General features: G+C 42.1%; 1 protein-coding gene across 34 annotated transcripts in view; it reads left to right on the forward strand.

The window, feature by feature from the left end:
• SORBS1 (sorbin and SH3 domain containing 1) overlaps positions 1–13,495 on the forward strand; it is a 270,925-nt gene that overhangs the window by 208,363 nt on the left and 49,067 nt on the right. For all 34 annotated transcript variants that reach the window (XM_061634693.1, XM_061634692.1, XM_061634696.1 and 31 more), the window contains 2 exons: positions 3,110–3,159; positions 6,565–6,740. In XM_061634693.1, coding sequence (XP_061490677.1) covers positions 3,110–3,159; positions 6,565–6,740 — 226 coding nt within the window. The remainder of the gene's footprint in view (positions 1–3,109; positions 3,160–6,564; positions 6,741–13,495) is intronic.

The following is a 13,495-nucleotide window of genomic DNA, read 5'->3' on the forward strand; positions in this document are numbered from 1 at the left end:
GCGGACCGATTGGTCCTCGTCAACAACCGGGCTGCCGCGTTTTGCACTAGCTGAAGTTTCCGAACAGTCTTCAAAGGCAGCCCAACGTAGAGCGCATTACAGTAATCCAGACTAGCAGTTACCAGAGCGTGAACAACTGAGGCGAGATCATCACTGTCCAGATAGGGGCGTAGTTGGGCTACTAAGCGAAGATGGTAGAACGCATTCCGTGCCACCGAGGCCACTTGAGCCTCAAGCGACAAGGAAGGGTCAAAAAGGACCCCCAAACTACGAACCTGTTCCTTCAAGGGGAGTGTAACCCCATCTAGAACAGGAGAAACATCCACCATCTGGGCAGGGAAAGAGCTCACCAACAGTGTCTCAGTCTTGTCTGGATTGAGTTTCAGTTTATTAGCTCTCATCCAGTCCATTATCGCGGTCAGGCAACGGTTCAGCACATCAACAGCCTCACCTGAAGAAGGTGAAAAGGAGAAGTAGAGCTGCGTGTCATCAGCGTACTGATGGCAACGCACTCCAAAACTCCTGATGACCGCACCCAGAGGCTGCATGTAGATGTTAAAGAGCATAGGGGACAAAACCGAACCCTGAGGGATGTCCAGGGTGTCGAGCAATGTTCCCCAAGCATTACCTTCTGGCGACGATCCGCTAAGTAGGAGCGGAGCCACTGCCAAGCAGTGCCCCCAACTCCCAACTCCGCGAGCCTCCCCAGAAGGATACCATGGTTGATGGTATCAAACGCCGCTGAGATATCAAGGAGAGTCAACAGAGTCACACTCCCTCTGTCCCTCTCCCGACAAAGGTCATCATACAGGGCGACCAAGGCTGTTTCAGTGCCAAAACCGGACCTAAAACCGGATTGAAACGGATCCACTATGGTGGTAAGGAGGTGGAATTTAACCCTTCTCACTAGCGATGGGCCTCATTTCTGCAATAATTGGATTTGCCATTGGATTAATTATTATTTCAGATATTCTTTATCTTTGCGGAGATAATTTTGAAGTAGCAACTGTCTGTGCCTGGTTTCTGATTTATTCTTCATCTTTTTCCCCGATTCATTTTTTTAAAAAATTCACTTTGAAATTATTGATAGTGTGAGTGATACCTTCATCGATCTACTTTCTGAGCTCTTCAAATGTGTATTCCCTTTCACTGATGTTAATGAAGTGTTGATTGTAACTGAGAAACAGAAAGCAGCAGGGGGAATGAGGTGTTGATTGTAAGCTGGGGGGGGGGAAGACACTGACTTGATTATCTGTCTTAATCTGCTCTGCAATATGAAAATGGAAATGGACTACCTTCACGTCGATCCCGACTTATGGGTTTTCATGGTAAGCGGTATTCAGAGGGGGTTTCCCATTGCCTCCCTCTGAGGCTATTCCTCCCCAGCTGGCGAGGGCCTGCTCAACTTGCCATAGCTGCACAAGCCAGCCCCTTCCTTGTCCGCAACTGCCAGCTGGGGGGCAACTGGGCTCCTTGGGACTATGCAGCTTGCCCACAGCTGCACAGGTGGCAGGACACATGACCCCTGAGCCACTCACTGTGGGGGTGATCTTTAGCTAGCCCTTGACACCCAGGAGGCACGAGCGGAGATTTGAACTCACAGACTCTGGACTCCCAGCCAGGCTCTCTTCCCCACTGTGCTATACCAGCTAACTCTCTGCAATATAAACTGGCAATAATTAGAGCGTTCAGAATAAAGAGCGATACCAGTGGAGACTCTGAATAAATAGTGGTTTTAATATCAATAATTCTCTGCAATGAAAAAAAATTGGAGATTGGAAAATAAAAAGATATCAGAGGAAAAAGGAATCAGGTTGTTAACGACCACCAGAAGGAAAAAGGAATCAGATTGTTAATGACCAACAGAGGGCACACTTAAAAATGGAATGTAAAAAAGGAGAGGATTCCATTCCTGCTTCTCACTATGATCCCAACAAAAAATCCTTCCAGTGTTGCTGTTGCTTGGTTAAATGAAATAGGAACAGTATGTAGTCCTATTTCTTAGCAAAGTATAAATGCAACAGCTGAATTTGAGAATAACCAGTTCCACACCTTCTCTCAGACATACTAGTTAACCAAATAGCTTACAGAGACAATCTTCTTAGGTAAAAAGAATAAAAGAATATTTACTCACGACCTTCATATGCTTAAGAAAACATCGGCTCTATCTTAGACAGAAATAATCTGTAGTCTCAGTCCATTTTTCAGTCATTGGTGAGGATGCTCCTGGAAGGAGCGTCTGCCTGCTTCCTCTGCTAGAGGTTAATGGAGAACATGCAAAAGGATCAATATCCCCAGACAAAGGAGGAGGAAGAGAAGGTAAATAACCCCACCCTTTAAGAAAGTTACATCATGATAAACAAACATATAGAGATATTCCCAATACTGGTTAGAGGGAACATCTCCCTATCTAAGGGGGCAGCATGCAAGCTTCCTTAAACCCAACAGCTGATTTCACTGGAAAGAAAACATTTCACATTATGTCTCATTTGGCCCTTAGTTGCCACAAACTGTGAAATGCTGTGACAGGGAAGTGTTAGCTGCATCCATAGTAAAACAATGTGACCTCCCTCTTCTGCTCCCAACCTCTTTATTGTTTGCTCTGATGAGAATAAACATGCTTCAAACAGTTAATTTTTTTACAAGCATTATTGTACATGGCCAATTTGGCATGTAATATCATAATTATTATTGATGATGTAGATGATGATAATTTAACCTTCTATGATAGAGAAATATCTCTCCTTTGAAAATGAGTGGCTGGACAAAAGTGCAGGGGTCCAGAAGTCCAGGCTTAATTATGAACATGTGTCTCCTACCAAGCAGGTTATTTCCTTTTTTTTTTTTTTTGCTTAGGTTTTTCTTTTAAATAGACATTCACAGACAAAAGAAACAGTTGTCACTATGTAAAGGCATGGACTGAGCTAAATTCTCTTATTCCTATGAAGGAACCTCAAAACAGCCAAAGTCTTCTACAAATGCTAGCATCAAATCAGTGCATACCAAAGTCCAAGATTTGAGTTTAAGATGCAAAATTACTTAATTTTTTTCTTTTAATTTCCATGAAAGTGTATGTATTTCAGTGACTACTTTGTCTGGATTCTTGCAGAGCACAGCAGGCTCCTCTTCACCGGAAACTTTCTCAGACCATTTACCTCAGTAAGTTTTGAAAGCTGCTCTTTGATACTGGTGTTTTAGAGTGTGGGGTTATCTACATGGTGGTTTACTGTGTGTTTGCTGCTACTCACATCTCCTCTCAACTGGCAAACAGAAGCTATTATGCAGTTTTCCCCCTATAAATACTTACTAACCCAATTAGCTGATAATACAAAAATTGGAGAAAAATACATCTCCATTCAGCTCCGCAAATGGTTGCAGATGCTGTGCTTTGATATTTTTAGGTGGGTGTGTCAATCGTTACTTTTTCATACCCTTTGCACGCCCACTATATCCTCCCTACTTTCATTTTGCTTCCTATAGGTTGACAAGCAACTTCCAGCTGCTCTCCTCAGTTCTACTGGCCTTTTTAATGTTGCTGCAAAGAGCCACAGGTGGCAGACTACTGATAGTGTTTTACAGCTATTTACTGCAACAAGCAGCCCTGTTTCTTGGCAGATGAATGGTGCCTTTATTTTTTCCCCTCCTAAGTTGTGTCCAAAGGTGTAATACTGCTGAAACAAAGGTTTATATTTCCAGCTGTATCAAAATAAACTTGTCCAGCTAGTTTCTTATTGCCATGCTGGGTACCCGATTTAACATATATAAAGGCAGGTGATTATCTGGTGATGTACTAGGAGACTAGCCCTTCAATCTCAGTTTGCTGGGGCACTTAAGTAGCTTTTGTGTAGGTGAAAGTTGAAAAAATATCAATATATGAGAAGTCAAAGCAGAAATAATAGCAGCCATATAAATAAATTTATAGATAATCTAACACAGCATGTTACAATTGCTAAAACAGGAAAAAACCAATTCATTTGCTCACAAAAACCATTGGCAATTTGGACGAGGTACAGTAGGGGACAAAGTTTCAGAACTCCTGATTTAGTGTGTTTACACTAATTTTGGGTCCTCTGCCCATGGGGTGTAAATGGAGGGAGATGTGTTCTTTCTCTGCCCCCTTTTGCCCACTTTTTTTTAAGGAATCTATTGCAGCTGATAAAATAAGCTGAGTATGCTAGGTTCCCTAGCAACCAGAGGGAATGTAAATGTAAAATTAGAGGGCGTGGTCATTAGGAAACTGCATGATTGATCCTTCATAGAGGAAGGACTGCTAGTGTGAGTTGAAAAGACCGTGTTTGCAGCTAGCATTGAACACTCACTGCAGACGGTGCAAATAGAAAACGGAGGTAAAAACAGCATCTTTAGCACAAAGTAATGCTCCCATGTGGATATGCCCTGTTTATCATGTTTGAAATAATATCTTTACTCTTTAATGGTATACCATTAATGTATACCATGATAGGAATTTTATGTGTGCCTAATCTGGATTCAAGGGGTATGGAATATGTTTGTCCAGTTCTGTGGTGTCTCTTGAAATTAATATGAACAAAAGGTTACTGGAGAGAGGGTCAGGGCCAATTCAGTCAGAATGTGCTCAACGCCGTAAGATTTTCTTTCTGTCAGAATACATTTTCTCCCTTTTAGAACCAGCTTCTTGTTTGTTGGTTTGTTATCTTGAAATTTTCTCAGAATCACATTTAAGGACATCAGCACCCTAAAGAAAAGTATTTGTTTGTAAAAGTGTGTGTTTGTCTATATCATTAACACTTCAAAAAATCACGGTTTATCTTTTATTTTCTTTAACTGTAGTGACTAGAAACAAATGTAATGAGTGGAGATGGTCCCGTGTCCCTGCTCGCATCACATTGGCTTGGAAATGAGTCCAATTATTTCCAAAAAACAGAAATGATTTAGGTTATTATAAGTGTTCCACAGAAGTTGCCTTGACTTATTTCTGTTCACCACCAACCCTCTCCGACTCCTTCCTCCACTTTCCTTGAGTCATCTGGCATGCAGAGAGGGCTTGGAAGAGAAGCAGGGCCACCTCTCATTTGTGTGAGGTATGAAACAGTAAGAGTCTCTCCTGCTGTTAAGGACATCTGCTGTTTCTTAGCTGCTTGAAAATTAGAGAGGAAATGAAACCTCTGGGACAGGGATCTGTGTGGTATCAGGTGTCCTGCTTACCAGAGAACTGGATACACTCACCCTTGACAAACTGATGAGTAGATTTGTGGATGTCTGCTTATTATTATTAATGTTTTGCCTCAAAAAAATAGAATTTTGATATTAAGGTGATAGTATCTACTAATTCATTGACCAAAAAAGACATGTCTTTTACACCACCAATTAGAAGATCTAGACAATAATAATAAATAAAATTGTATTTCAATTAAAATTGCACTTTTTAAAAAATAAATGCTTACAGATTTCCCCTCAGAGGTATGTGCCATTATTAACAGTGGGCAAACAATAAAAACATAATTATTAAACTAAACATTATCTCGTATTCAAAATGTCAGTTATAACTATTTCACCCTGTCTATACTGGTTCCAGCTACATTATTTAGAAGATAATGTCCAAGTTTAAATAAATAAACTTCAATTGATTTTTTTCACCTTCCCAGAACAGTAGCTTATGATCTTATTAAAAAGCATTATATTCCATATCTTTCACTGCCAAATTGCAATTGTTGGCAATTGAGCTATTGCCCTCCACATTTTACACAGTCTGTATAGTGCAGTCTCTTCCCACCTGATATTTTAAATACTCTAGCAAAGGCTTGGTTTACCTGTCATGCTAAGCCAAGCTTTATCATGAGCCTGTGGGCTCCCGGAGAGGAGCTCCCAGTCACTTTGCTCCCCCCTGTGGATCTTTTTGCTGCTGCATTGCACCAGCCTAAGGCAAGATTTGCCTTAGTGTGTCATCTGAACTGGGACGTGTGGTTAAGATTTCTTCTCACTCATCACAAGCTATAGCCAAAGGTTGTTGGTGAGACACGGAGGCCTGCTCACCTTTCTCTCACATGTAGCCTGGTGAAATATGGTGTTTCACCAATGTACAAAAGTACACTTGCACAAAAAGAATATTGATGCAGTCATATATATCAGCAGGGGAAACTCTCTGGCCCTCAAGACTAATCAGGCACTAGGCCTCCCTCTTTGGCCCACGAAGCCATTTTAGCCAAGTCATGCCCACCTGCCCTATACCTGATGTTACATAAGAAGATACAACTGGTTTTCTGCTCTCCTTTGGTGGAAGCTAGAGAATACCTCTCAAAGTCCATTTCAGCACTGCACGGAAAAGAACAGTTACTCTGTCTCCCTTCATGTCCTACTTCCGCTTTGATGCTCACTTTCCTTCCATGTAAAATATAGGAAGCCAATATGTGTTGTTGGATAGGCTTTGCAGGCAAACATCTTTGCAATGCTGAGAAACTTTGATCAAGAATGCAATGTTCTTATCAATTTTGCATCAGTGTGTTGTGCTGCTAGAATACCCTACATTTTATTTTATTTTATTTTTTAAATTGCCAATGAAGTCTGTATTCTCTTGCATCCTTTTAGCTCACCATATCCCCCCAGCTGTCAACCAGCAAAGAGAGAGTTGGAAGCAGCTCTTGGAGATTCCACTGGACTGGAAAATGAAAGGCAAATCTATAAAAGTGTTTTGGAAGGTGGTGATATACCATTACAAGGACTAAGTGGTCTCAAACGTCCCTCCAGCTCAACTTCCACTAAAGGTACACCGGAAAAGCAACAATTTCTGTATGTTTTTATGCACAGGTTAATGGTGGTAGCAGTTTTAAAGCAGATTGTATTAATAGCTCATTTGTGCCAGGATTTAAGATGTGATTAATAGTTTCATACGTCAGTTGAGGGATACCATTTACAGTGCCATATAAACTTTTTCCCTGCACATAAAAAAGCTAGTCCATTGGGAAGAAGTTCTAATCAAGCCAGTTCCCTGCATATTAGCTTTCTCCTTGCAGGGAATTTTAAAGGAAGCATTTGAAATGTAATCTCCTTCATACTGTCTGAATTGGTACAATCCATTTTGGCATCTCACAGTTCTCTTGTCTTATTCTGCTGCACATGTAGACCAGGCCAGAATCAGCCTACATTTGGAGGATCCAGAAATGTGGATCCTAACATCAAGGGCTTTAGATCCGGGAGTTTTATAAACCCAAATACCCAAGAAAAAATATTAACCCACAGGTATCTGCTCTTCTTTACAGGATTTAAGACCAATTTTGATCCCAGATTGCCATGGATCCACAACAGCATTCTGATCAATTTCCCTTCCCATGATTCCAATGGTCAGCCCCCTCTTCTGCCCATCATCTTGCTGATTTACTGCTAGTCTCCTAAACTGGAAATTTGTTTGGGATTGACAAGTCTGCTGACCTTATTTGTTATTTCAGCAATGTGCTCTATATAGGTTTCCAAGCTCTGATAATCTAATTGGGGACTAATGATACTAGCAGTTGCAAAAGAGCATCTAGCATAATAAAACAGTAAAATACACTATGAGATGCAACACTGAGGTCAATGCAGTAGTCGCAGGTAATTGATACAGGGCATGCTTCAGCCAAAGTTAAGTACTGAGTTGCACTGATTTCAGCGGAGAATTAAGGTGCAATCCAAATCACATTTCTGCTGGACTAGGATGAGTTGGATGCTGCAGAGCACCAGCTATACCAGGGTCTGCCAGTCTCTGCCGGCAGCTGCCTCCACCGCAGTGGAGATGTAGCTCTGCAATGACTCTGTTGGCAACACTGGGGATCTGCCGGTCGTGGCCAGTGGGCCAGCAAGAGCTGGTGGGAGCCCTGAAAATGGGGCATTCCAGAGGTGGGGGTGGATCCACAGGGGGGACTTACACGAGATCCTCCTCGCATTCAGACCACTCCCACAAGTCCCAATCCCCCTTCAAATTTCACCAGCCAAAAGGCCAGCGCAGTTAAAAAAATTATTATTATTATTTACTATTTATAAGGCCATGAGAGTGGCTGTATACTATAGTCAGCATGGAGTTTTTGCATTCTGCAATATTAAATTGAAAATACCCACCATGCTTCCCATAAACTCATTTCAAAACAAAACCTTACAAAACATAGTCCTGAACTCAGAAATGCTTGCTTAACAACCCTCTAAATTTTCATGGCGATACACAAAATAGTCAGAGAGTTCAAAGTGTAAAAAGAAGGGGGGAAATCAGACCCCTTTTTGACATTTTTCTGTCAAAAATTATGTTCCCATAATTTTTTGAAATTAATTAAAAATCAGCCATGTTCACATAGTACCTGTAATCTTATTACTGACCTTGCCCCATACATACTCTGACCTTCATCTTCTGCATTTAAAAGTTAAAAAAAATGCCTGGCTGATTTTTAATTAATTTAAGAAATTTAGCATTGGTGTCAATGATAAGGCCGGGCATGCTCAGTAAGAACCAACTGTCAGTGTTTTAAAAGGCTGCTTGGCTTGGCTACTCGGGGCCACACCCACACCAGACCATTATTTCACTTTAGACAGTCATGGCTTCCACCAAAGTATCCTGGGAAGTGTAGTTTGTGAAGGGCACTGAGAGGACACTCCTATTCCCCTGACAGAGTTCCAGTGCCCAGAGTGGTTTAACAGTCAGCCGCTCTGACTGAAGCTCTGTGAGGTGAACAGGGCCTCTCCTAGCAACTCTCTGCACCCTTCACTGATCTGGTGTGGATCTGATGTGAATGTGGCCAGTGACAGCTTTGGTTTAAATTTGGGTGGGAGACTACATGTGCCTGCTGTAGAATAAATAGGTGGGAGAAACGCTGAAAAACAATGATACTGTTCACAATGTTTTCCTTTTGGAAAGGAAAGGGTCTTCCCCTCTGCCCAGTGCCCACCCACTCAACCCAATCTCGTTCCCTCCCCCTTCCCTCCCTTCCTGCTCCTCCCCTCCCCCAGGTCAGTTTCACCTATCATAAGCATGATTGCATGAGACCTCCCTGTTGCCCCTTCCCACCCCCTTCCTTTGCCCCTCCCCTCCCACTCCCCTCCTTCCCCTTCTTCCACTCCCCTCTTCCCTCCCTTCCTCCTCCCCTCTCCCCCCCTCCTTCTCCCCCATGGTCAATTGTACCTATCCTAACCATGATTGCTTGTGAGTACATGGAACTCAGTAAGCATGCAAATGATCAGACCTGCCTTCCTCTCCTTCCTCTTTCTTCGCCCTTCCTCCTTCTTCCTCCCCTCCCCTCTCCTTCTTCCTCCTCCCCTGCCCACTCCAGCCCCCTCCCTCTTCTCCTCCTGCACGGAAATAAATCCAACTGAACTCAATAAACGTGCAAATGATCAAATCTGCCCTCCTCCTCCCTTTGCCCTCCTGCCTGCTCCCATTCCCCTGCTCCCCTCTGCCCTTCCTCCCCTTGCATTTTTACAAATTTGTAGGGCAGTACAATATCTCAGAGCGGAGATCAGGTCTCCTGCTTCCCTGGTGCATTCACTATAGCTGCCCAATTGCCCTGCTTTTTAAAGTTTGATAGAAATATCTGTTGGCTATAGGTACATTCTTAAACAAGGTTTTTTTTTGCCTATTAGTGAATATTATTTATTAGATTTATATGCCACCCTCCCTCTCAATAGGAGCCCACGGTGGCAAACAAAAGCACTAAAAACACTTTAAAGCATCATAAAAACATACTTTAAAATATATTAAAAGAAAACACCTTTAAAAACATTTTTTAAAAACTTTAAAAACATCTTTTTTTAAAAAAAAGGTTTAAAAACATTAAAAAGCAATTCCAACACAGATGCAATCTGGGATAAGGTCTCAACTTAAAAGGCTTGTTGAAAGAGGATGGTCTTCAGTAGGCACTGAAAAGATAACAGAGATGGCACCTGTCTAATATTAAAGGGGGGGGATTCCAAAGGGTCGGTGCCACTACACCAAAGGTCTGTTTCCTATGTTGTGCAGAATGGACCTCCAGATAAGATGGTACCTCACCAAAGACTTCTGAGGAAGCTTAGCAGTCATGGAATAAGAGGAGAGGTCCTCTTGTGGATAAGGAATTGGTTAAGAAGCAGAAAGCAGAGAGTAGGAATAAACGGACAGTTCTCCCAATGGAGGGCTGTAGAAAGTGGAGTCCCTCAAGGATCAGTATTGGGACCTGTACTTTTCAACTTGTTCATTAATGACCTAGAATTAGGAGTGAGCAGTGAAGTGGCCAAGTTTGCTGACGACACTAAATTGTTCAGGGTTGTTAAAACAAAAAGGGAGTGCGAAGAGCTTCAAAAAGCCCTCTCCAAACTGAGTGAATGGGTGGAAAAAAGGCAAATGCAATTCAATATAAACAAGTGTAAAATTATGCATATTGGAGCAAGAAATCTTAATTTCACATATATGCTCATGGGATCTGAACTGGCGGTGACCGACCAGGAGAGAGACCTCGGGGTTGTAGTGGACAGCACGATGAAAATGTCGACCCAGTGTGCGGCAGCTGTGAAAAAGGCAAATTCCATGCTAGGGATAATTAGGAAAGGTATTGAAAATAAAACAGCCGATATCATAATGCCATTGTATAAATCTATGGTGCGGCTGCATTTGGAATACTGTGTACAGTTCTGGTCGCCTCATCTCCAAAAGGATATTCTAGAGTTGGAAAAGGTTCAGAGGAGGGCAACCAGAATGATCAAGGGGATGGAGCGACTCCCTTATGAGGAAAGGTTGCAGCATTTGGGGCTTTTTAGTTTAGAGAAAAGGCGGGTCAGAGGAGACATGACAGAAGTGTATAAAATTATGCATGGCATTGAGAAAGTGGATAGAGTTCTCTCACAATACTAGAACTCGTGGACATTCAAAGAAGCTGAATGTTGGAAGATTCAGGACAGACAAAAGGAAGCACTTCTTTACTCAGCGCATAGTTAAACTATGGAATTTGCTCCCACAAGATGCAGTAATGGCCACCAGCTTGGATGGCTTTAAAAGAAGATTAGACAAATTCATGGAGGACAGGGCTATCAATGGCTCCTAGCCATGATGGCTGTGCTCTGCCACCCTAGTCAGAGGCAGCATGCGTCTGAAAACCAGTTGCTGGAAGCCTCAGGAGGGGAGAGTGTTCTTGCACTCGGGTCCTGCTTGCGGGCTTCCCCCAGGCACCTGGTTGGCCACTGTGAGAACAGGATGCTGGACTAGATGGGCCACTGGCCTGATCCAGCAGGCTCTTCTTATGTTCTTATGGTATTTGTAGGAGGCCCTCACCTACAGAGCCCAGTGATTGACAGGGTATATTTATATATCTATCTATCTATATAGATGTACCCTGTCAATGGAACTTTCCATTTTGAATTTTTGGAATTTTCCGCCTGCTCATCCTCCATTACCCCCCGCCCCAGCTTCCCGGCACTTGGATTGCTCTGTTAAGCGTATGCTACTGGCCCATGCCCATGCATTTCATATTGTAATGGCAGGCACACCACACATGTTCTGCAATTTCCTTGCTCTGAGAAGTAAAGAATTTGAATTTGTCCCTTGAGAATCTGTGAAATATGAAATCACTAGAGTTGAAAACAGTAAATTGCATATTGACAGGTTGCTTCTGTTATTCTTCAACATTTTTTGCTATTACATTTTCAAACATCTCTACATTATCTAACATAGCAACACATTGGTTCTAAAAAATAAACATCTGGACTTGTTATGCGGCTGTAAGATACTTGATGGTGTGTGCCTGACTTATGGGACATATGCTGTGGACTATAGAGATATAGAAAATGTTCATGTTGGTCCCATATTTTAAGATATACAAGATAAGTAATGAGATATCTTTTATGGAACCAACTTTCCTTGCTGTAACAGGATGAAGTTTTTGAGTTAGATTTTTCTTCAGCAGAAAAGAAAGGCAGCTAATTCTCAGTGATTTGAAGAGTGACATTGCAGTTACTTTCAGGAAGTTTTTTTTGCAGATAGGCATCTAAACACGAAGCCTTTTATCTGTAAACATATATAGGGGCTCCTGACCTTTGTACTGAGCCAAGACACCTAGATCTGTTCCTATTGCATTAGAAGGGCAGGTTCTAAACCTTTGAATAAATATTTCACAAGTTTGTGAATTTTAGGTTGCCAGCCAAATCTTCCAATTGTACCATGCAAAAGAACACAGTGCTCTTTTGGTTGCTGAGAGGCTATCAAATCTCATTTCAGTAAGAGAAGTGCACGCCCACAAATGGCAACCTGCTCTTTTACATTGTCACTTCTTAGTGTGTTGGAGGTCATAGAATCATAGAATAGTAGAGTTGGGCCTATAAAGCCATCAAGTCCAACCCCCTGCTCAATGCAGGAATCCAAATCAAAGCAAGATGTTTTAGAGCTGTTAATTTTTAGCCTGTAAGATCTCAAAAGAATCTGCCTTGCATGTCCATAAATTAAATAGATTACATGGGTATGAAATAATGTTACATTTTAGTGACTGAAATTAGTAATGTTTTTTTTCTTGTGCTGAGAATTTATTACTTATCTTTTCATCAAAGAGGATTTTACTCTTGTAGAAAGTTTGCATGCTCTTACATCTAACAGCAGTAAATACAATACTTTTCTATTTTATTTATTTTATTTTTATTTGATTTATATCCCACCCTTCCTCTAAGGGGCTCAAGATGGCGTACTGTACATAGTTCTCCCCCTTCACATATAATCCCCACAGCAACCCTGTGAGGTAGGTTAGGTTAAGAGGCACTGATGGGCCCAAGGTCATACACTGAGTTTCATAGCTAAGTGGGAATTCAAACCCTGGTCTCCCAGATCCTTGTCTCCAACATTCTAATCACTACACCAAGCTGGCTCTCAGTATATACAGTATGTAAACGCATTTTGCAGGAAGGGCACAGCTGGTCAGACTGATTTTCATATGAGCCCTTACTATCCTGATATTTCAGATTCCTCAAGTAGCATGCCTGCATCGGCACTGGCCTGTAGAGGACTGGCTCAAACTGGCCCTTTCCCTCCTTAGTTTGAAAGCTCCTCTGATGTCAGAGGATGATGCCTTCCTGAACACAACTGTTCCATGCACTTCAACGGCACAGCTTGGCTGTTTCATCACTTTTCTGCATTCCTTTTGAACATTGCCTCTCTCAAGATTGCATTGTGTGAAGCCCAAAGCATGTCATCCTCCCTTCCCTCTTTATCAACAGCTTTGCCACACTTACGCTAACAGGTTGTGTTTATTTTATTCTGCATGCTTTCCAGTGGATCGTAAAGGTGGGAATGCTCATACGATTGCACCCTCTTCAGTTAATAGCCGAACCCTTAACTCTAGTAATGCTGGCCTACTAGGTCACCTATGTAAGCATAAGAAACCTTTACCTGCTGCAAAAGTCTGCATTGCTGAAATTCTTCCGTCCAAATTCAAACCCAAACTGGCTGCTCCACCTATTTCTGGGCAGGACAAAAAGGATCTCTTGCCTCATGAAAAAACACAAAGCTGTGAGAACCTCTGTAGCTCATTTGCCTTCTTTGATAGCA

The sequence above is a fragment of the Rhineura floridana genome, chromosome 7, assembly GCF_030035675.1.
Source record: "Rhineura floridana isolate rRhiFlo1 chromosome 7, rRhiFlo1.hap2, whole genome shotgun sequence".
In the NCBI taxonomy this organism is placed as follows: Eukaryota; Metazoa; Chordata; class Lepidosauria; order Squamata; family Rhineuridae; genus Rhineura; species Rhineura floridana.